Source organism: Balaenoptera musculus, chromosome 19, assembly GCF_009873245.2.
Source record: "Balaenoptera musculus isolate JJ_BM4_2016_0621 chromosome 19, mBalMus1.pri.v3, whole genome shotgun sequence".
Lineage (NCBI taxonomy): Eukaryota > Metazoa > Chordata > Mammalia > Artiodactyla > Balaenopteridae > Balaenoptera > Balaenoptera musculus.
In genome coordinates this window covers 6,302,735-6,326,707 of record NC_045803.1, presented here as the reverse complement: position 1 = coordinate 6,326,707, position 23,973 = coordinate 6,302,735, and the positions used below count along the sequence as shown (strand labels likewise).

Genomic DNA, 23,973 nt, shown 5'->3' with positions numbered 1-23,973 from the left:
CTTATCTAATGTTCAGACTCCGGGTGTGAGCAGAGTAATCACGCTATAAAACACCGAGACACAAGTGGGAAAAGCAAAGTAATTTTCCTCAAAAGTTGTTTTTCTCATTGTAAGAACACACGTGGCAACATCCTTGAGTTCGACTTCAAAGACCCCACACTCTGCCAAGCTCAGGTGTCTCACGTCTGGGCTGAACCAGGCGAGGAGTAACATTAAAGATTCGGGATTTTTCCAAAAAAAAAAAAAAAAAAACCCACACTCCACCAGTTAGGGGCTCGTGGAGACACGGAGACGGAATTCAGGAAAAATGGTACGTCCTCCTGGGTGGGCGGCAGGGTGGGGACGGAAGGGAGCCGGCAGCAGCTCCATGAATAAAGATGAGGTTGGAAAGTGGATCATCTTCCTAGAAGTGGTTACAGGGCTGACCTTTTCCTCCAGAGTCAAGAGAGAGACACGAGAGGGCGCTAAGGGGTCAGACACGGCTCCAACCCCAGGCTGTGTGACATCGGGCCAGGCACAGCCTCTCTGCACCAGGATAAGAATCAAATGCTTGAAATGTAGTCGTGCACGGGGGGCCCCCACGCAGAGGGCCCCCAGGAACCTACAGCTCACCCCCTTCTGAGCAGACATTTGCTGATGTCCACTGTGTTTCAGCAATTCACGGGAAGGATCCCAGAACTCTGCAAAGCTGTCATGCTCACGGTTTATTGCAGCAAAAGGATAGAGATTAAAACTAGCCATGGGGGCTTCCCTGGTGGCGCAGTGGTTATAAGAATCCGCCTGCCAATGCAGGGGACACGGGTTCAAGCCCTGGTCCAGGAAGATCCCACATGCCACGGAGCAACTAAGCCCGCCTGCCCCACATCTACTGAAGCCCGCGCACCTAGAGCCCGTGCTCCGCAACAAGAGAAGCCACCGCAACAAGAAGCCCGCGCACCGCAACGGAGAGTAGCCCCCGCTCGCCGCAGCCAGAGAAAAGCCTGCGCGCAGCAACAAAGACCCCAGGCAGCCAAAAATAAATAAATAAATAAACAAATTTTATTTTGGAAAAAAAAAAACTAGCCATGGGAAGAGCACACAGGGCAGAGTCCCAGAGAGGCCAGGAGCCTCCAGTGGTCCTGTCCCAGTGGAGTGGGAAGTTTGCGTGATCCCCCAGCAGCAACGTGTGACAAGACGCAGAGTGTTGTCGACAAGGGCTGCTCACCTGAGCCTCGGTGTCCAGGGTTTTATTGGAGGCTGGTTATGTAGCTCTTACTTTCCAGGGCCACCGCCCACCATGGGGTCAAGCTGCTACCACACGACCCAGGGCATCCCCCATAAATCACACTGTTAGCATAGACTATCTAGTGTGGCCCAAGGTCCCCAGATAAACAAAGGCACTCGTATCAGGACATTCCAAGGGCTTAGAGTTTCCCTTCCAGGAGCCAGTCCTCTGTTTAGAATGGGCAGGGTTTGGACAACCCAGGCCTGCTGCGTTAACCCTTCACTGCACACCTGTCTGAGGCCAGGTGGAAGTGCAGGAGATGCAGGTGAGTCAGCCGAGATGAGGATAAGAGCGTCCTCCTCTGAGAGATGATGGGACTCGGTGGTCTAGGCTGTTTAGTGCCCACCTCTGAGCCTTGGCATCTCCCACTCACAGAGCCCTGCCCTGCCCCTCCCACCCCCCTGGGTTGACCTGTGTCCCAGTCTGGACAGGGGGAGGCCTGTCTCATCTCTGCACCCCTGCACTGCTCAGCACGGAGTGTGGAAACATTTGCTAGATGAGCAACAGAAGGAAGGAATGAGAAACCGTGAGGGAGAGACAGAAAGGTGGGGACAGAGACGGAAAGAGACAGATGGCAACCGAGCTGGAGAATGACACGGAGGCGGAGACAGGGACATAAACCAGAGAGAGAGAAGGATGAAGGGGAGGTGCACAGAGGGAGAGAAAGAGGAGCTCACGGGAAGACAGATCGGTATAAAACCCTTCTGTCCCTTCAGGAGGTGATGGCAACAACCATGATAATGGCCCTGGCCAGGACTGAGTGACCCAAGCCCTCGGTCCTTATCCACTTAACCCAGCGGCCCTGTGGTCTGGTCACTGTGACCCTTTCACAGAGGAGGAAACTGAGACCCAGAGAGGTTCAGAAGCCTCTCTATGGTCACACTGCAACCTTGTGAGATGGGAGCTAGGCCCCCACCCCTACCCTCGAGGATGAGGACGCTGAGATTCAGAAAGGGGAGGGTCCTTCCCAGGGGCTCACAGCCTGAGAGGCAAAGCCAAATCCATCCGGGTGCACCTGCCCTCTCCTGGCTGCTCCTAGGACCTGGGCCCGTTAGGATCACTTCTCCGCATCTCCCAGACAGGCTGGAGCATGGTCCTCCTTCCCAGAGACAAACACTGTTCTGTTGCCTAGTGTCTCCTCCCAGAGAGGTGGGTCTCAACCAGGAGCCATGTTGCGCCTCCCAGGGGACAGTCTGGGTTGTCATGACATCTAGTGGATGGAGTTCCGGAATGCTGCTTAACACCCTTCAACACACGGGGCAGCCCCCACCACAAAGAATCACCCAGCCCCAAATGTCAGCAATGCCAAGACTGAGAAAGCCTCTTCTAGAGGAATAAGATGGACATACAAACATACGTGTGTGTTACACATTTGCGTTATGTACTTTGCTTCCTTTCACTTACAGAATACCACACAGTCTGTATCACTAACCTCACTCTTTAACAGCTGCCTATCAATGCATATGATGTATCAAACCAGTCCCTTGTTGAGTATTCAGGTAGTTTGTCCTCTAAGCACTGCAGACAACGCTACATTGATGATCTGGTCCCTCAGCTGTTGGGCATGAACGAGAATACACCTGCAGGAGAAAATTCTGGATATGGACTTTCAAGGTTAAGGGTGAGGTACATAGTTTTCAGGGATAATGCCAACTTGCCCTTCATAGAAAGGGAACCGATTTCACTCTTGCCAACAACTGCCATCGCCAACCTGGTGTGTTTCTGGGTCCTTTGAACTTTGCCTATCCAATGTATGAAAAAATAGTACCTGTGGCCATCAGAATCTTTATTTCACTTGTTAGGTGTGAAATGGAGCATCTTCCACACTCCTGAGCCATCTTCAGGGGGCTTTGGGCCTCGACTGTGAAACCCCAATAGTGTTAGGAGAGCAGGGGTCCTGGCCGGAAAGAGACAGCCACTTCCAGAGGGATTCCTAAACAGACTTTGTGATAAAGGTACCATTCACAGAGGTGTGAGCAGGGTTAGGGATACAGGGATGGTAAGGCTCCCAGGAACCAGCAACAGAAGGAAAAGATTCCTTCCAAATTTTGCTGCATCCTTGAGGAACTAAGGAGAGAAATGATGTCTCTGAGGCCTTACTGAGAACCAGAGCCGTGGCCAAAGGGCCACCTGACAGGCCCCAAGGTAGGGCAGCGGGCAAGAACCAGAGCATTCTCCAGCCACCCTTCAGTGTTCTGCCTGTGCCTCCCTTTGGCCAGACCCCCCTTGAGGTCAAAGGGCAAGTAAGCTTGCAGGGTATGAGAGTTCCAGGTGCTCCACATCCTTGCCAACACTTGCTACTATCAATCCTTTTAGCCATTCTAGTGGGTGAATAGGAGTATCTCACTGTGGTCTTGATTTGATTTCCCTGATGACTAATGGTGTTGGGTATTTTCTACATGTGCTTATTAGAAATCCTCTTTCTGTGAAGTATTTGTTCAAGTCTTTTGCCCATTTAAAAATTGAGTCGTCTCTTTTTTTGTTGATTTGTGGGAGCTCTTTATATTGATATAGTCTGGCTATAAGTTTGTTATCAGATACACATATGGCAAATGTCTTCAGCTGTGTCTACAGCTTTGGGGAATTCCTTTACTTTTTTACTTCTCTGCTTTTACTTCTCTATGTCTGTTTCCTCATCTGTGAAACAGAGGTAAAGATAAGACACACCCACAAGGACATCATAAGGCTTCAAGGAGAATGTAAAATGTGCTCAGAAAGATGCCTGCATGTAGGAAGTGCTCATATTGTCATCAGGCCTGGGATGGGTCATTCCAGGAAGAGGGAACCCCGTCCTCATCCTAAGCTTCATCATAGGGAAGCAATAAATGACCTTTTGCCGGGATCCCAATGGATTTTGTACAAGGGTGTGTTGGTACAGTGGCTCTCAAACAAAAAGTCCTGATTTGTAGTGTTTGCCAGTTGCCACAGTGTAAATACTTCCATCATGTCCAATTTCAGGCTAACAATGGTTTAACGTCCATTTTGCAAAATTCCTGAAAATTTAACCATCAGTTCTCACAAATCAGTGTGAACAAGCAGCAGCACACCACCAGCTCTTACGCCACCTGGGTGTGTTAACGTACGTGGGTCTCTTTCCCTCTCTGGATCTTCGTTCTCTCCATCTATCCAAATAAGGCTAGTAAGTCATCCAACCCATGCATACAGTACATATTTGTTGAGTACCTACTAGGTGTCAGTCACTGGGCTAAGCTCTGGAGATAAGCCTTGAGCAAAAGCAGACAAAAAACAAACAAACAAAGAACCTGTCCTAGATGCTCAACATTGCTAATCACCAGAGAAATGAAAATCAAAACCACAATGAGCTCTCACCTCACGCCTGTCAGAATGGCTATCAGCAAAAAGAGCACAAATAACAAATGCTGGTGAGGATGTGGAGAAAAGAGAACTCTTCTACACTGTTGGGGGGAATGTAAATTGGTGCAGCCACTGTGGAAAACAGTATGGAGGTTCCTCAAAAAAATAAAATAGAACAACCATATGATCCAGCAATTCTACTCCTGGGCGTATATCCAAAGAAAATGAAAAACATTAATTTGAAAAGACACATGCACCCCAGTGTTCATAGCAGCATTATTTACAATAGCCAAGACATGGTAGCAACCTAAGTGTCCATCAACAGATAAATGGATAAATATTCATATATGTATATATATGAATACTACTCAGCCAAAAAAAAAAAAGAATGAAATTTTGCCTTTTGCAACAACATGGATGAACCTGGAGGGTATTATGCTTAGTAAAATAAGTCAGACAGACAAATACTGTATGATATCACTTATATGTGGAATCTAAAAAATAAAATAAATGGATGAATATTACAAAACAGAAACAGACTCACAGATATAGAGAACAAACTAGTGGTTACCAGCGGGGAGAGGGAAGGATGGAGGGGCAAGATGGGGCAGGGGATTAAGAGGTACAAACTACTATGTATAAAAGAAATAAACTATAAGATTATATTGTATAGCACAGGGAATAAAACCAATATTTTATAACTTTAAATGGAGTATAATCTGTAAAAATTTTGAATCACTATATTGTACACCTGAAACTAATATAATATTGCAAATCCACTATACCTCAATTAAACAAACAAACAAAAACACAAAACCTTGCCTTAGCAAAGCTTACATTCTGGAAGTGGGAGATGGAGGGGAAGGGAAGTGACTGGAAACAAACAAGTGAACACATGAAATAAGGGAATGGTAAAGGCTATGGGGAAAACAAAACTGATGACACAGAGAGCTGTTGCATTGGGAGCGGGGGTTACTTTGGATAGCATGATCAACAAAGGCTTATTTTTTTTAAGATTTATTATTTATTTATTCTATTCTATTTATTTATTTATTTTTGGCGGTGTCAGGTCTTAGTTGCGGCACGCCGTCACTTCATTGTGGCGTGCGGGCTTCTCTCTGGTTGTGGTGGTGAATCTTCTCTTCTCTAGTTGTGGCGCATGGGCTCCAGGGCACGTGAGCTCTGCAGTTGTGGCTCAAAGGCTCTCTAGTTGAGGTGCGTGAGCTCAGTAGCTATGGCATGCAGGCTTGCCCCGCGGCATGTGGGATCTTCATTCCCTGACCAGGGATCGAACCCACGTCCCCTGCATTGTAAGGCAGATTCTTTACCACTGGACCACCAGGGAAGTCCCAACAAAGGCTTCTGAAAGGTGAGACCTGAATGATAAGAAAGAGTCTTGTGTCATTCTGGTGAGAAGAGCATTCCGGCAGAGGGAACAGCAAGTGCAAAGGCCCTGAGGTTGGAACAAGTTGGGCTTGTTCAAGGAGCCGAATGAAGGCCACAGCAGCTGGAGCTGAGTGAGTGAGGCAGTGCAGTAGCAATAGCTGGTTTATGAGCTCAGTGCTTGTTGATCTGAAGGCGGAAGCCTAGAGACCAGGGCATTGGCTGCTGCCTTCAGAGCAGTCATCCAGGGGAGACGTGACAGCTCAGAGAAGGGTGGAGTGGGAAGAAGAGGACAGAGTAGAGATCTGTTTTGAAGGTGGAGGCCGAGCTAGCCTCTCTTGCAGACAGATTGGATTTGGGGTGGGGGGCAGTAGGAATAGAGGATGGATATGCTTTTGCAGTTAAACAGCCCCTAGGGGGTGACTTCAAAAACTTCTGCCTCCAAGTGCCCCAGACATGGAGTGGGCTCAGGGATTGTTCTCTTGCCTCAGAGCCTAGATGGGGGCACAGGGGACAGGGATACCTGGTGGGCCAGGAGGGAGGACGATACCCGGTAAATGGATGCATAGTAGGACCAGGAGGAAGAACTAACTTCAGGTTGTTAGGGCACCGGGCTGAGCTAGCACCCTCCCCAGAATCTCCGTTGTTCTTCTCAATAACCTTGAGAAATAGAGATGATTCCATCTTGCAAGGAAGACACTGAGATTCTGGGGAAAGAAGTGACTGGTCCAAGGTCCCGCCGCAGCCAAGTGACTGAAAGAATGAGCAGTGGGGATTCTTTGTACCTGAACCCTGGATTCCCATCTCCCAAGGTCAAGTCCCCCTGTCTCTCCCCGGTCCCCTGTTATCCTGGGGATGAGGGTTGGGATGGACGGAAGAAGGAAATTTCACCCCAAAGTCAGTGCTATTCATGAAAGTAGATGGAGAAGCGGAACTACGTCCCACAGGAAGAGGGGGCTGGGAGTTCTGATTCCTGGGTCTGGGGGAGGTGGGGACTTGGGGAGCAGACCCCTGGGCCTGAGGGGGCTGGGGGCCCGGACTCCTGGGGTTGGGGGGCCGGAATTCCTGGGTCTGAGGGAGGATGAGATTGGGACCTGGAGCAGGAGGGAGGTGGGCTCCAGGAAAAGTGTCCCAGACCCGGGGTTCTAGGGATCCGAGGTGGGAAGCCGTGTGGACGCCGGGGGCGGGAGGGGGTAGGGGCCGGGCCGCAGTAACAAAGGCCTCTCCTCCACCGAGCAACCCTCCTCGGCCCCGCCTCCCCGGCCCCCCGCCTCCCCTGATTGGTCGGCCTTCCTGCCCGTCAGCACCGCCCCCTCCCCGGGTCTGCAGCAGCTCCGGCCGCCTCGTCGCGCCCCCCCAGCCCCCTCCCCCCGCCCCCGCCGCCCCCCGGGCCGGTGCAGCCGCAGGCGGGGTCCCCCCCCTCCCCCTCCCCCTCTCCCCCCAGGCCTCGCGCGCCCCGGACCGGCCCCCCCTTTCCCCTCCCCCTTCGCGCCGCCGCTGCCGCGATGCCCCCCCCTGCGCCCGGGGCCCGGCTCCGGCTTCTCGCCGCCGCCGCCCTGGCCGGCCTGGCCGTCATCAGTCGAGGTACCGCAGCGCCGGGGGCGGGGGGCTCGGCCGGGACTCCAGGGTCCCGGGCGGGGATTGGGGGCGGGGGAGGGTGCAACCCTGGGCGGGGAAGAGGAGGCCCCCGGACGCGGAGGTCTGGGCCCGGGGGCGGGGGCTGCATCCTCTGGCTGGGAAAGGGGTCCTCGGACGTCTGGATCCATGCCCGGGGGCGGGGGTCCGCGTCCTGGGGCCCGAGCCTGGGCCTAGGGGCGGAGGTGTGCTTCTCCGGGCCGGCGAGAGGGTCTCGGACACCTGGTCCCGGCCTGGGGGCGGGAGTCTGCGGCTCCGGATCGGGGAGGGAGATAGAAGCTCAGTAAGGGTCCCCGGCAGGATCTCTGAACTGAGTTGGTGGGGGTGGGAGGAGGGTAGGAAGAGGGATGGCCCCGTCGGGGGTCTTCGTCTCTGCGTGGAGAGGGTCCCGCAGGGGGTCCCTGCCTGAGGGCTGGGGTCAGCGTTTCTGGGGAAAGGTTGGGGGGATGGTGTCTTCCCAGGGTCAGTAAGAGGAGGGGGCAGGGGTGTCCATAGACCTCCGTCCCAGGGCCGGGAAAAGAAGGGGGTGGGGTCTGGTCTCCCAGCTGGGAAGGGTCTGAAATTCCCCAGCTGGGTGGTCTAGGTTGGAAGAAAGTATTAGTATTTGGAGGGTTACAGTTGTGTGGGGGGGCAATGGAGCTGGAGATCCAAGAAGTTGGGGTGCTGGGCTGGGGACTCAGATATGGAAAGCTCTGGCTGAATATTTGGGTTCAGGGCAGGACGGAGCCTAAGAGACGGGCAGATTGAGGAGGGAGGGAAGGGAAGGGTTAACACGGGGTCAAAGGGTTAAACTCAGCCCTCCCAGTGGGGGAGGGGGACTGGGGCTGGTCTTTTGTTGAGCAGGAAGGGGAGAATGGAAAGTGGGGAGGGGGGGGCTGGGGAGTGAACTTGGCAGTCTCTGTTTAGAGGACGTGTAGCTGGATCTTGTGTCTCCCCAGCGGGCTGGCAACCTGGGGATGGTCCAGTAGATGCCCCCTAAGGAGAGGAGGGGAGAGCAAGAAGGCAGGGGGCAGGGGACAGGGTTAATTCGGAGGATTCCCCCAGGCCCTGCCCCAAGCCAGGATCACAGAGCCAGGGACAAACAATCGGGAACACCCTAGAACCCCCAACAGTCTCAGCGAGACAGCGCCAGCGGCTCTGAGCCACCCGCCCACACACACCGGCCTCGCACAGCCACGTAAACACCCATCCCCCCGGTCTGACCCGGAGCCGCACCTGCAGACACCCACGGTCACACAAACCCGGCCCTGCACACACAGGACACAGGATGCTGAGCCGGAGGGTCCCTCCCTCCCTGGTGCAGACCGTCTGAGTGCCCCTCCCACTTGACCCGTCTGAATCCCTGCCTGTCTGTGTCTCTGTCTCTGTCACTTGTCTCCTGAGGTCTCTCTCACATCTCAGCCATTTCCGGAGGCTCCCTGGCTCTGGGTGACATTCCGTTTGTCTCTGTCTCTGGGTCCCCTTCTCTCCATCCCTGCTGGGCTCAGCACAATTTCACATCTGTCCCTCCCTGCCTCTGGAACTGCTTCTCCATGTCACACCACGTGTGTCTCTCTGTCTCTTTCTGGCCCCTGAGATGTGCCTTGGTCCTCATTCACTTCTGGGAACTCAGGTCTCATCTCACCCACTCATTTTCCTCCTTGTGCTTTCACTGTCTCTGGCTGTCTCCCGTTAGCTCTCTCCCTCTCTTCCTTTACTCTCAAGTAACTTCCCACTTTCCTTCTACTTTTACTCTTCAGAACCCTAGAAATCACTGCTGTTCACAGGTGCTGGGCTGGGATCTTAGTGGAACCAGGAGGTGGTCTGTGACCTAGGTCAAGTCCAGTCCCACTGCGAGCAAGGGGGACAGGGCAGAGTGGGGGATGAGCTGAGACGGGATTAAGGAGGCAGAAAGAGAGCCCCACTCACCCACCACCCTCTGACCGTTGGGGCTGAGAAAAAGCCGGTGGAAGACACACCAAATTGCATCCCCTCCTCTCTTTTATTCATTGGATGGTTTCCAGATTACGGAGGAAAGCATAAAGTGAACCACCCACTACAAATACGCATAAGAGCAAACCCCACTGCGTCCCGCTCCCCTACCCTCCCCAAACCCACTCTCGACAGGGAGCCGGGGTCCACAGCCCTGGCCCAGCGTCCCCAGCCTTCTCCCACCTACACAGTCAGACGCGCAGTTCAGCATCTGTAAGGGATTGGTTAGTTTGTTGATGTTCTTCCCCAGATAGAAACAAAATAAAGCCATTTCTCTGCAAAACTGGCACTTTTTCCCCACTTAACTCTACCTCCCCAGCATCTGTAGATATTGTTCTATCGTGCCTTCCCCCCACCCCAAATTCTTTATGCCAACACACACACACACACACACACACACACACACACACACACACACACACACACCCCCTTAGAAAAGTAGATGCTGCCGGAGATTTGGGGGCAGTTCCTTTGCCATATTACACGGAGTGGGGACAGGGTGAACCTGGGCATGGGTGACCCCCCCCAGGCCCCCGATTTGTCTGGACTGTGGGCGCCGCGTCATCGGCTCATTTAACAGGTGTTTACTGAGCACATAGTCGCTGTTCTAAGCCCTGGGAATCTATAAACACAGCAGTGAAGTCCCTGCCCTCGCAGAGCTTACATCCTCGTGGGATGGAGAGAGATCCACAAAGTAAAAAAAAAACCCTCAGAAGTAAACAGGTAATTTCAGAATGTGATGAGTCACGTCGAGAAAATAAGAATGACTCGGCAGAAGCTGGCCTTGTGACCTCAGGTGGTGTCTGAGCAGCTGAGGGGAGTTCAGACTGAAAGGAGGGGAGAAATCAGCCTTGGAAAGATCCCGAGGGAACGGCAGAGGCAGAGGCCCTGCGGTGAGAACCAGCGTAAAGAAACAGCCAGTATGTGGGAGGTTCCCGGGCGCTTGGCTCTGCAACCAGACTCCGGGCATCAGTGCTAAGAAGGACTTGGGAGATCAGCAAAGAGGAAGAGGGCTCTGGGGGCTCCTCAATGGCTGTTGGACCAGGCCCGGCCCCTTCTCACGGCTCTTCCCTGCCAAAGCCACACGGACCCGCACTCACGCGGCCCCCACCCCTCCCTCCAGCCCGGCGTCTCCTCCCCAAACACCCGCCACAAGTTCACACACACTCCTGGGCCTCGGTTTCCCCATCTGTGAGTTCTGGGACGGTGGAATCTAAGCATCCCCTGCATTGGAGGGTCCCATTTCCACCTAAGTTCCTTTGAGGGGAGGCAGGAGGTTCTTATGTCCAGCTCAAGGTCACTCAGCTTGTTAGAAATCCCCTTCTCTCTTTTTTTTTTTTTCGGTTTTTTTGTTTGTTTGTTTGTTTGGCTGCGTTGGGTCTTCATTGCTGCGCGCGGGCTTTCTCTAGTTGCGGCGAGCAGGGGCTACTCTTCCTTGCGGTGCTTGGGCTTCTCGTTGCGGTGGCTTCTCTTGTTGCGGAGCACAGGCTCTAGGCATACGGGCTTCAGCAGTCGCAGCACGTGGGCTCAGTAGTTGTGGCTCGAGGGCTCTAGAGCACAGGCTCAGTAGTTGGGGCGCACGGGCTTAGTTGCTCCGCGACACGTGGGATCTTCCCGGACCAGGGCTCGAAGCCGTGTCCCCTGCATTGGCAGGCGGATTCTTAACCACTGCGCCACCAGGGAAGTCCCAGAAATCCCCTTCTCTCAAGAGAAGGGAATTCACCCACTGCAACCTTCATCCCTTGGTTTATCAAACGGGTATGAGAGCCACTGGTCTGGACTGGCAGAGACCCGTGTGGTCCGTCCCATCACCACTGGATCTCCCGCCAGGCTGGCACCTGCCCCGTAACCATCCCATCAGCCAACACACACATAGAGCTGTTTGCAAGCACTTAACTAGCAGGCACTGTAGTGAGCCCGTTGCTTGGGTGACCTCCTTTCACCCTCTCCCCCACAACCCAATGAGGGAGGCACGATGATCGTCCCCACTTTACAGGTGGGGAAACTGAGTCTCAGGGAGGGGGAAGTAACTTGTGTAACCCAGTGGCACAGCTGGGATTTCCACCCTGGCAGCCCGGATCCCCGGTCCGTTCTTTTAGCAGCCTGGTCGTGCTGGCATAGTCGTGGCAGAGCAGATGCTGACCGCGTCTTTACATGCGTCGCCGACTCAGGGGTGGGTGCTGGGCATAGAGCAACCTACAGGCCAGACCCACTCTGCCCCCCATCCCTCCACTCCCGGGGGACCGACACCGAACCGGGGGATAACAATAGATGTTTCTTTAAAAAGAAGGTGCTGTTAGGAACAGCTAGCATTTCTTGGGCCCTTTTTGCCTGCTAAGTGCTGAGCTAAACATTTTGCTTGTACATTCTCATGGAATCCCTGACAAAAAAACCCTCCGAGGGAAGAACTACTATTTTTCTCCTTTCTACAGTTGGGGAAACTGAGGCTCAGACTGGCCGGGGGTCACCCAGCCAGGAAACAGGGGGACAGACATTTGATCTTATCAACCCAGGCTCCTTAGGGCTTTCTTAGCGAGTCTCTAGAGACCATCCATCCCCTCTACAAACAGTTCCCCGCTTGGAGCTAAGCCCAGCTCTGGGGGACACAACCAAGATTCGGGCCCTCAGGGAACTCCTGGTCAGGTAGGGAAGACACCACTGGACAGTGTCCCAGCTGAATCAGAGGGTACGCAGTAGAGAGAGTGGAGACTCTCTGCCTTGAACAGTCAGGGAGGTCCTTCTGGAGGAGGGGGCGTTTGAGTTGGGGTTTTGAAGAATGTGTAAGAGTCCAAGAGGTGGCAAAGCATGTTGTAGGAATCCATTTACATTCACTCATTCAACAAATATTTCCCAAGGCTTTCCAGGCCAGGCCCTGTGCTGGAAGATGCTGGGGATACAGACCTGAGTCAGACCCAGGCTCTGCCCTCAAGAAACTTATAGCTGGGACTTCCCTGGCGGTCCAGGGGTTAGGACTCTGCACTTCCACTGCAGGGGGCACGGGTTCAATCCCTGGTCAGGGAACAAAGATCCCACATGCCGCGTGGTATGGTCAAAAAAAAAAAAAAGAAACTTATAGTCTGCTGGGGGAGACAGATACAGTCACCACAGCTGTAAGGGAGGTAGTCCAGGCATTGTGGGAACACAGACTAGGGCTGGAGGGGGTAGGGAGTCGGAGTTTCCCAAGGAGAATTCCTGCAGAGGGGACCTCATGTGCACTAGCTTGTTTATTTTCATATTAAACATCTCTTGAGGCCTCCTGTGGACCAGGCCCTGAGCTGGGTGATGCTGGAGGTGGGGAGACCCAGGCCCTGCCCTAAGAGGCTCCCGTCTGGTGAGGAAAGCAGACCTGAAAACAGTGCAGGGTGACTGGGACTGAGACAGAGGGAGGGGCCGGGCCTGGTGACAGACAGGGTGGTGGAATCGCTAACCAGACCCCCACCCCCATTTACCGGAGCCCAGAGAGGGGAAGGGACTTACCCAAGGTCACACAGCATGGAGGGTCCTCCTGAGCCTGGAGTCTGGGAACTGTGTGAGACAGACATGCAGACCCACAACATCCAAATGTATAGACACACAGACCAGGAATCGAAGACCCACTTGAGATAACTTCATCACTCATCTCCCGAGACTGCCCACAGCCAGGGCCCAGCTGGGCGTGCTGGGGAAACAGATGGTGTGAGCCAGGCCCGGCCCTGGAGGAGCAGCTGGGGGAGGCAGAGAACTCTGGTCCCCGGAGCCCTGGGAGCAGAGCGGGAGCTCACATGGGCTCGGATGGGCCATCTCTCCTAGGAGAGGCCCCCATATACTAGGTCCCTGGAGAAGGAGAAACGTTTTGATGGGAAACAGTGGGAAGGAGGGAGAGGGGAGAAAAGTGGGAAATGCAGAGCTGGGCTACACTAGGGGAGAGGAAGCAGGAGAGTGACGCCGGGACCCCAGACTCCAGGCTGAGGGGCTGGGACTTTGTCCTGGGGGCCACTCCGAGTGTTGGAAAGATCCCTCTGGCAAGGAGTGTGTGTGTGTCTGTCTGTTTTTCTGTCTGCTGGACATATGATTAAGATCCTGCCCACCTCTGTGAGGTCCACACCCCCCCCCAGGGCCCTAGCCTGAGCTCAGGAGCCCTGGGTTCTTCCCTGAAGTGGGGCACCTTGGACAGCTTCCTCTTCAACCCCCAGACTGGGGTTGTCCTCCTTGAACCCTAGACAGTGGCCGTCACAGGGCTGGGGGGAGGGGGGGCAGGTGGGGTGATTTCGCCCCCTGGGAGGTATCTGGCAATGTCCAGAGGTAATTTTGCTTGGGGCAGGGGAGCTACTGGCGTCTAGGGGGTCGAGGCCAGGGGAGCTGCGGAACATCCTACACTCACAGGACGGCCCCACAATGAAGAATCATCCAGCCCCCAATGTCAGTGGTGCCAAGATGGAGAAAGCTTGGTCTAGGATGTGTGTGACCAGGGGTATGACAAATCCTGTGGGCTGTGGGTGTGTGTGTGTGGATAGGGCTGTGTGTGATCTGATCATAGGTGACAGCCTGACTGCATGCGCCCGATTCTTGGCCCAGGGCAGCCCCTTTGCATTTGAGAGGCTGCAACTGTGTCGCTGTTTCACTGCACAGGCCGTATCTTCATGCACGACTTTCCAGGGCCGGGGGTGAGCACAGCCCTCCCGCTGGTAGTGTCACTGTGACCGAATCAGCCAGTGTGTGTGTGTGTGTGTGTGTGTGTGTGAGAGAGAGAGACAGCCCTCCAGATAGGGCTGTAGCCGCGTGTAGACTTTGCACCTGCGCGTGTGGGCCCGCTGGCGTCCGGGTAACCGTGTGGGTCCGGTTGTATATGGTGGGGAGGGTCAGGGTGCCGTGGCTGCTTGGCCTGGAGTTCTCCCTCTGACGGCTGAGACGCATGCTTCTGGGAGAGAGTTGTCTGTCCTAACTGACCTTCTCCTGGGTGTGTGTCCTGGGCTGTGTGCGTCAGCATGAGTATGTAGGTCTCTGTCCCTCTGAGCAGGACCCACTGCCACGCGTGGGGCTATCTCCTGGCCCCCGGGCGGGCTCTGCGCATCTTTCCCGGACGCTGGTGACTGTGTGTGTGTCTGTCTGTCCCCTGGCCGCCCCCTCCTGTTACTAGGGTTGTGCGTGGCAGCACCCTTTCTGCACAGCTCAGGACGGGCAAGTCCCTTCCCTCCCTCCAGGGCCCTTCAGATTACAGGAGCGACTCTGGCCCGGGCGAGCCCAGGGTGAGGGGTGCAAACCCCCAGGGCCTGGCGAGCCCACTGCACTGGCTCTGGCCCAGCCCCGTCCAGAGGGGCTGCTGATGGAGAGGGCCTCCGGGAGTCGTTGGCGGGACACGGGCAATTAACTCATTAGATTAATGAGCTCCTCATCCTGGGGCGGGGGCCAGGGCAGCCCGGTGTAGGCCCGTGCCGCTCAGGCGTCCAAGGTCATCGGCTGCCTCCTTTTCCCTCCCGGTGCTGTCTCCATCTGCCGCCTCCGCGTGCCCAGCTCCCACTCCCTGGCCCCGGTCCAGCCGCTGGCCACGGTCCACAGAGAGATGAATGGCGGGGGCGGGGGGTCGCTGCAGCGCGCAGGCAGGTGGCATGCGCCCTCAAGGGCGTGCCCCACCGGGCACGGGTACACGGGGGAGTCTGTGTAGACGCGAGGGTCTCTGTAGCACGCCTCAGTGCGTCCTGCGTGTCTGTGATAGACGTGTGTCCGCGTGGATATTCGCGTCCATCCGTGTTTGTGTGCGTGCTTGCATTTGCATGTCTGGATGTCTGTGTGCACTTATGTGGGTGTTGAGTATCTCCCTGAAGCATGTCTTTCCACGTGTTTCTGAATTAATGTGTGTACCTGTGTGTATCCGTGTGCACATGTCTGTTACATCTGTATATGTATCTGTGTATATGTGTATCTATGTACTCGTGAGTCTGTGAATATGTGTATGTGTGTCTGTACACTGTGAACATGTATGTGTGTGCCTTGTGCCATGTCTGCGTGTGTGTCTGTGTACATGTGTATCTGTGCTTGTAGACGTACCTGTGTGCACACCTGTGCATATCTGTTTGTATCTGCGCATATGCAGTTCTGTAATTGTGAATCTGCGCATATGTCTGTGTGTGTGCACGTCTGTACACAGCACCTCTGAGTGTGTATATGTATTGTGTATGTGTGTCTGTGTGCATGTACATGTGTGTTTGTGTGTGTGATTGTGTGCTGTCTCAATGTCTCTGGAGGTGCATAGGTTTGTGTGTCCCAGTCTGTCTGGGTCAGTGTGGGCTTGTGGGAAGGTGTTGCGTGTGTCTGCTCTGAGTGTGTCTGCCATGTGTGTCTCTGAAAACAACAGTGAACGTGTGTGCTGGTGGGTGTGGGAAGTGTCTGTATCTGCTGGGGGGGGTGTGTGTGTGTGTACAGATGTGTACAGTCCCGCCGAGCTGAGCTGCCCTCCCTTCCACAGGGCTGCTGTCCCAGAGCCTGGAGTTCAGCTCCCCTGCGGACAACTACACAGTGTGCGAAGGTGACAACGCCACGCTCAGGTAGGGAGACCCGGAGGGTGCTGCCCCTTCACCTTCCTTGGGGGGAAATGGTCCTGACCCCCAGGCACAGCCCACACCTCCCCTGTCAAGAGAGAGGTCACTGGGGCCCAGACTCTGGGCCCAGGTCCACCCCTGGGCCTCAGTGTCCCCATCTGTCAAATGGGTGGAGGAATGGTGACCACCACCTGGGTTGTTGTGAGGATTCAAGAGTCTGTACACACGCCCTGAGCTTAGAGAGCCTGGCACACTGTGCCTGCTCCGTGAGAGCCGGGCTTACACTCCCCCAGCTCTCTGCCTCCCCAGTCTGGGTCTGTCCCCCTCTCTCTGGATCCGTGTCCCCCTCTCTCTGAGTCTCTGTCCCCCTCTCTCTGGGTCTCTGTCCTTCTATCTCTGGGTCCCTCATCATTCTGCATCTTTGTCCCTCTCCCCCAGTGTGTCTGTCCCCCTCTTTTTGGGTCTCTGACACACAACAGTCACTCAATAACCATGAGCTGTCATTCTGTTGTGCACCTGGGCTCACAGCTCTCCCTCACTGAGGCTCAGTTTGCCCACCTGTAAAGTGGGTGCAGTCACACCTGCCTCCAAGGACTGCAGTGGGAACTGGAGATGCAGTGGGCCTTCCTCCCACCACCACCAAGCCCCCGCGACGGGGGACCCTGGAGGGCCAGGCGGGGGTGAGGGATAGAAGAAAACCACCCTGCCCTCGTCCTCCCCGCCAGCTGCTTCATCGACGAGCATGTGACCCGAGTGGCCTGGCTGAACCGCTCCAACATCCTGTACGCGGGCAACGACCGCTGGACCAGTGACCCGAGGGTGCGGCTGCTCACCAACACGCCCGAGGAGTTCTCCATCCTCATCACCCAGGTGGGGCTGGGCGACGAGGGCCTCTACACCTGCTCCTTCCAGACCCGCCGCCAGCCGTACACCACTCAGGTCTACCTCATCGTCCACGGTGAGCCCCCAGCTGAGGCCCTGGGTGGGGGAGGGCGGGCTGGGCCCGGGTGGCGGGCGCAGGGGACAGGAGACCCTCATGTCCTCGCCGATCCCTGGGACACAGCCATGGGGAGGCAGACACACACCCTGCCCTCACGAATTCCAGCCAAGCAGAGGGAGGGAACGTCACAGGCAACTTCTAGGGCAGGAGCGCTACAGGGGCGAGGGTGAACTCGGAGGAAGAGCGCATTCATCCACTCAGCCCTGTTTATGGAGCGCCTCCCAGCTGCAAGCATTGCTCCCCGGGCTGGGCACAGAGAAGGAGCCAGGCAGGCTGTCCCTGCCCCTTTGGAGGTGACTTTCCAAGGACAGGCAGCTTCCCAGACATAACGTCTGAGCTGAGACCTTCGGGTGGGTGCGGGGCTGGTCCCGGAAAAAGAACAGCACGTGCGGGGGCTGGATGCGCAGAGTGGGAGAGGTGGGGTTGGAGAGAGCCACGGAGAGGGCAGGCGGCTGCCTCACATGGCCTCAGAGGTGGTCTGGAGGGCAGGGAGCACTTGGAGAGACAGGACCACAGGGACAGCCCAGCGGGGCCGCTGACAAGCCCCGACCTGAAGCCAGATTCCCCCAGGTTCCCACCTCACCGCCACCACCCAGTGGCTGAGGGATCCAGAGCGAGCCGGGCGGTCTCAGACTCCTCATCTGCAAAACGGGGATGACGCTGTCATGTATCAAGTCCAAAACATCGTCAGTTGGAAGGGGCACCTTTATTTTATGCCTTGCTAGAAACGGAAAAACAAAACAAAACAAAAAAAACCCTTCCAATTAAACACTGGCGTCCTACATCGTAAAGCCATCCTGATTGGAGAAATGTGCAAACGGGTGGGGTCGAGGTGGGAAACGCCCCTGTGTGTTAGAATTGATGAATATAGCAACATCTACCCCAGAAGGGAGTAGTGAGGGTTTAATGGGTTAATTTTTGTCAAACACTTAGAACACTGTAAGCTTACACACAGTAAGCGCCATACAAGCATTCGTTAAATAATTTTTTTAAATAATAATACTAATCAATAAAAATAGAGACGGGGAAGGAGGAATTCAGACCAGAAGATAGAAAATAGAAACCAAGTTAGGAGGAAGGTGGAGAGAGACTGAGAAAGAGTGAGGAAGACAAGACCAGCAGCTGGAGAAGGAGCCAGACCCAGAGGGAATGGAAAACACAGAGGATTTCTTACAGAAAGACAGAGGAATGTCAGCTGGGACTCCTGGGTCTGAAGGAGGAGGGGCTGGGGGCCTGGACCCCTGGGTCTGAGGGAGGAGTGGCTGGGGACGGGGACTCCTGGGTCTGAGGGGGGAGGAGCTGGGGGCCTGGATCCTGGTCTGAAGAAGGAGGGGCCAGGCCTGGATCCTGGTCTGAAGAAGGAGGGGCCAGGCCTGGATCCTGGTCTGAAGAAGGAGGGGCCAGGCCTGGATCCTGGGTCTTGGGAGCCCACATCTGGCCTCTCACTGACCTTCCCTCCGGCCTGCAGTCCCCGCCCGCATCGTGAATATCTCTTCGCCCGTGACCGTGAACGAGGGGAGTAATGTGAACCTGCTCTGCCTGGCCGTGGGGCGGCCGGAGCCCACGGTCACCTGGAGGCAGCTCCGAGGTGAGGACCCCACTCCTGGCCAAAAGCCCCTTCCCTCACTCCGCAGTCTGGGCCTCTCAATTCCCCATATCCCTAGCTAGATACCCAGAATCTCCCATTACTCCCCTCCTTTGATTCCCCCCGGAACCCTTGTGATGACTGGATTTCCCCCTCCTACCCTGGTCCTGTTATTTCAGTGGAAGACCCCAGAGCCTTAGAGCCTTCCCCACTTGCCATCCCAGGCCTGGGCTGTTTCCTCCAAATCACCTCCTAGATCCCAACTTGCCCCACATCCCCGACCCCAGTGGCCTCAGTCTCTTCCCCCCAAGCTCACAGGATTCTCCGGGACTCAGACCCCTACCACTAGATGGCCAGAGCCAGGTTACGGCCATGACCCTGGCCCACGTTCCCGTCTCCTGCGCACATCACTACATCTCTGCCAGATGCCTTAGGCCAGTGCTTCTCAAAGTGTGGTCCCCAGGCTGGCAGCATTGGCATCACCTGGAAACTTGCCAGAAATGCACATTCTTGGGCCCACCCCAGAGTTAATGAGTCAGAACCACCCCTCCCCGCATCACCACCACAACCTGTCTGAACAAGCCCTTCAAGTGATTCCAGTGATAGGGCTAAGAACCACGGCTGCCCCCAAACAGAGTGCCAAGGGGCCTGAAAGGGACGTTCCAGATCGCAGACATCACCCACTCCCCTTTTACCTAGATCTCTACTGCCATTTCCCAGATCCCTAGATCCTCACTCACTGGGTCTTTGGAGACCAATTGTGCCAATCACTAGATCCCTTGGGACCCCAGAACCCAGTAACTAGGTCTCAGATCCTTGGATCCTCCCCTCCTGGTTCATCTGAGCCCCACAGTCCTGGTCTCGAGTTTCTGGATCCCTGGATGCTCTGAGTCCCAGAGGGTCTTCTGAGCCGGCGCTCTGTCATAAGACCCCAGATATCTGGATTGCTGATCCCAATCACCAGATCCTGATTCCTTGGGCCCCAAGGGCTAGATCCCAGAACTCTGGATCCTCCCCCACTGGGTCTGTATTTTCTAGATCTTTCTGAGCCCCAAGATCCTAGGATCCTCCCCACTGGGTCCTGTGAGCCGCATGATCTGAGTTATGGACTCCCAGATCACTGTATCCCCTGAACGCCCCCAGTTCTAGGACCCTCCCCACTGGGTTCTAGTTACTAAGCCCCAGATGCTCATTCTCTGCCCCACCCCTAGCAGGAGATCCCAGGCCCGGCAAGCCCCTCCCCATTCCCACTGACCCGGGCACTCCAGGCCCTGCGCTGTCCGCCCCGCTGATGTGTGTCCGTGTTGTGCCCGTGTTGTCCCGTGTTAAGTGTTTGTGTCTGGCCCCGCCCCTCCCCTCCCCTCCCCCCACAGATGGCTTCACCTCCGAAGGCGAGATCCTTGAGATTTACGACATCCAGCGGGGCCAGGCCGGGGAATACGAGTGCGTGACTCACAACGGGGTGACCTCTGCACCTGACAGCCGCCGCGTGCTGGTCACAGTCAACTGTGAGCCCCCCGGCACTGGGCACGAAAGCGGGGCGGGTCCTGGGTCCCTGGGGATGAAGGGTATGAGGGGGTCTGCGTGAGGAAGGAGTCTTGGGGGGGTGGGGGGATGCTGGAGACCTGGACTCCTGGTAAGGAGAGAGGAGTGGGCTGGGGGTGGGACCCCTTCGTCCCCACCCGGCTAGGAGAATTCGCTGACCCTGGTCCCTCACCAGATCCTCCGACCATCACGGACGTGACCAGCGCCCGCACAGCCGTGGGCCGGGCCGCCCTCCTGCGCTGCGAAGCTATGGCGGTGCCCCCCGCGGATTTCCAGTGGTACAAGGATGACAGACTGTGAGGACGGCACCGGGGCCCGCCGTGGTGGTGATGGTGGTGGTGGTGGTGGGGTCCTTGGTCCTTTGGACCGCGGGGAGGGGGGCAGAGGGAGCAGAGTACTGGCTCCTGAGAACTTGGGGGTCCGGCTTCTAGGTGTTGGGGTCCTCTGAGCCCCAGGGAAACTGTGGTGGCTTACTGGAAATTTGGGTCCCAGGATGATGAATGCTGGAGCCTGGTCTCCTCCGGCTCTTCAGGAAGAAGGTCTGGGGTGGGGGTCGATACTGAGGATCTGGCAGAGAAGTTTTAGGGTTAGGAGACCATTGGGTCTGGGGTCCAGCGGGGCCTGGGTGCCCCTAGTGGTCGGAGGTACACACTGAGAGAGTCCAGTGTCCCTGAGGGGCTGGGCTGCCTGGAGAGGGGCGTCGGTGGGAGTGGCCCGAGATCCACGGGTCGCTGGGGTAGGGGACAGAATGTAGGGTCTCCAGGGAATCGGGGAGCCTGACAGTCAGGGGGCTGGGCTTTCCGCCTGGAGAGGGCCCCGGGCCGGGGTCCTGCGGCCTGGTCCCTGACCCGGATCCCCGGCAGGCTGAGCAGTGGCACGGCCGAGGGCCTGAAGGTGCAGACGGAGCGCACCCGCTCGATGCTTCTCTTCGCCAACGTGAGCGCCCGGCATTACGGCAACTACACGTGTCGCGCAGCCAACCGGCTGGGAATGTCCAGCGCCTCCATGCGGCTCCTGCGTGCGTCACTGAGCGGCAGGAGGGGCGGGGCCGGGGCTGAATGGGCGGGGCCAGGGAGGTGGAGATGCCGGGCCGCCCCCAGACTGTCCCCGAACTTAGGAAAGAGACGCACCCTTGACTCAGCAAGAAACCGATCCCTTCTACAGACGTATTCATTGGGCGCCCACTAAGGGCCAGGCACTGGGTGCTGGGGACACAGCAACGCACAAAAGAGCCGAGGTCTAGGGACTCGCACGGCTTACGGTCTAGCAGTAGTAGAAAAGCAATAAACAGGTAGACACATAAGTAGAATGAAAAGCCAACAAATACACACATAAATAAGCAAAAATATAATTTCACATATCAATAAGGGCTATGAAGAAAATAAATAATAGAACTGGGGATGGTAGCATTGGATAAGCTCATCAGAGAAAGCTTCCTGGAGGGGGTAACCTTTGACCTGAGACCTGAATGGTCAAGAGAAGCCAGCCCTGCCGAGATCTGTGGGAAGAGCTTTGTAGGCGGAGCGGCCAGTGACGTGCCTGATGCTTAGACTAAAACAGAGTCAGAGAACAGGCGCACTGAGTGAAAGCCCAGAAAGGTCCCCAGGAGGCATCCTCAGACAACACCCTCAGAGCAGAGACAAGACGCCCGGGAGAGACACACGTGGGGTCTCCCCACTCTGGGCCTCCTCCCCTGACCCCCTCTCTTTCCCCAGGCCCAGGATCCCTGGAGAACTCGGCCCCGAGGCCCCCAGGGCCTCTGACCCTCCTCTCCGCCCTGGGCTGGCTGTGGTGGAGGATGTAGGAAGAATCCAGTGCCCTGGAGTGCCCCCTCGGGGGGCCTGAGGCCGAGAGCAAGAGGAGAAGGGGGAACAAGCGCCGCGGGTCTCGAGGGGGCAGAGGAGCTCTCGGCCGCCGAGGAAGAAGAGAGGAAAAGGAAGGGAAGGAGGAAAGATCTTTACAGAACCCATCACTGTGAGGGATAACGCAAAATTATGCATCTTTCTACAGCCATTCTCGCCACCGTTCACCTTTCTGATTGTGACCCACCCCCGGCCACCCCACATCCCTCTCTTAGTTCAGGCTGTCAACTGGATCGCGTGTGTATAGTGGGTGTGAGCGTGAGCCTGCGCGCGCGCGCGTGTGTGTGTGTGTGAATGGGTGGGGAAGGGAGCTCAGCACTCTTCCCTCCTCGACACCCCGCACATCCACTGCCCCCAACCTTGCTGTCTCTCACCTCTGGCTAGAGGTAGGTATGGGGGCTTCGTGGCGGAAGCTGTGAGGAGAGGTTTTCCAGGCTCCCTGCTTTCCCAGTATATGCATTCACACCACCCGCTCCCCACCCTGTTGAAAGACCGTCTCCTGGGCAGGTTGGGAGTGGGCAAGGACCTCACGCTTGTCTGTCAAGCTGTCACTCAGCCTCTGTGAGCAGGTGCAGGATCTCCTTCTTGGCTCTGGGCCTCCCTGCTGTCAGCCGGCCGGCCGCCTGGAGCCAGAGGCCCCATCGCTGTCTCAGCGGCCTGAGACCTTCCCACTTTTCCTGTCCCTCCCCACCCTGGACTTTCTGGCCCCCTCCTGGGCCAATCGGTGCTTCCATCCAACTGTCAGGCTGGTGCCTGTTGTCACCTGTCTGTCTCAGTGCTTTGCCCCACCCTGCCCCCTCCCCTCGACCACCTGCAGCGCCAACCAGCTGCCTTCAGCCCCCCTGCAGCCGGCCCACAGGTGTGGGCTTGCTGGGCTACCATTCCCTGGCCTCTCCAGCGGCTGAACCTCCCAAAGGCTGACCTGACCGCCCTCACACACACTCAGACACACACACACACACACACACACCAGCGGCTGTGACCAGCAATAGCCCCCCGGCTCCAGCTGTCCTGTAGCTGGTGACCAGCTGTAGTTCCCCCCGGGATGGGCAACTGTTATCAGGAAGGGGCTCTGAGGCTGTAACTTCAGCTCTGATTGTAGGAACACCCCGCCCTGGCACACCACATCACACAAAGTGGGGGAGAGAGAGGCATCACACAGACATCCTGAGCCCAGACCAAGATGTCAAGTCACCAGCTCCAACTCCCGGGAGACCCTCTATAAACACCCACCCTGAACTACACCACCCAGAGCTTGGGACGGGGAGAGAGGGCAGAGCAGGGGCAGAGGGGCAAGGGGTAGTGACTGTACCTCAGACGGGGGCGTGGGCCCCATCCCACATTGTCTTCCATTCCCAGGGTCCGGGGGACAGGGAGGGCAGGGGGAGGGATGCAAGGGAGGGGGGACGGGGGGCCCTGGGGGCCGTGTGTTCCAAGTCATGGGGAGTGTTGAGACCACCACACCAATAAACGCCTTTTTCCAAAGTCTCCGCCTGCAGGTGTCAATGTCATTAAGGATATGGGTGAGTGGAGGGCAGAGAGTTGTGGTCATGTGTGGTGCCCCCCCAGCATCATTTCTGCCCTCCCTTTTCTCTTTGGTAGATTTGGAATTGATCCATTTGCAGAGGTGACCCGATTGGCTTAAGCCACTCGGCATAGCCCATTTCCCACTGTGACTGGTTTAGAGGTGGACACGTGACCCAGCCAGACTAATGAGAGAGTGAACACCAGAGCTGTGTGGATTTCCCAAGAAGAGATGGTCTTCTGCTGGATCATGTGGCTCAATGGTGTGAAGTCTAGATCTGCAGGGTTCCTTTTCTCCATTGCATGGAGAGATCTTGGGTCTATGGGGATAGCGATGGTGGGGAAGACAACACGTGGAGCCTGAGAATGACAGA

The 23,973-nt window shown here is 56.2% G+C and overlaps 1 protein-coding gene across 2 annotated transcripts; it reads left to right on the top strand.

The window, feature by feature from the left end:
* Window positions 1–7,441: 7,441 nt before the first annotated feature.
* On the top strand, window positions 7,442–23,706 carry IGLON5 (IgLON family member 5). Of its 2 annotated transcripts, XM_036833489.1 has the most exons (8): window positions 7,442–7,546; window positions 16,011–16,089; window positions 16,809–17,041; window positions 18,552–18,671; window positions 20,042–20,176; window positions 20,389–20,509; window positions 21,077–21,231; window positions 21,929–23,694. In XM_036833489.1, the coding sequence occupies exons 1-8, from the start codon at window positions 7,468–7,470 to the stop codon at window positions 22,015–22,017; spliced, it is 1,011 nt and encodes a 336-aa protein (XP_036689384.1). In that variant the 5' UTR covers window positions 7,442–7,467; the 3' UTR covers window positions 22,018–23,694. The 2 variants fall into 2 exon arrangements, with proteins under 2 accessions (XP_036689384.1, XP_036689385.1); XM_036833490.1 differs by lacking the exon at window positions 21,077–21,231 and having other exon boundaries at window positions 21,929–23,706.
* The last annotated feature ends 267 nt before the right edge of the window (window positions 23,707–23,973 follow it).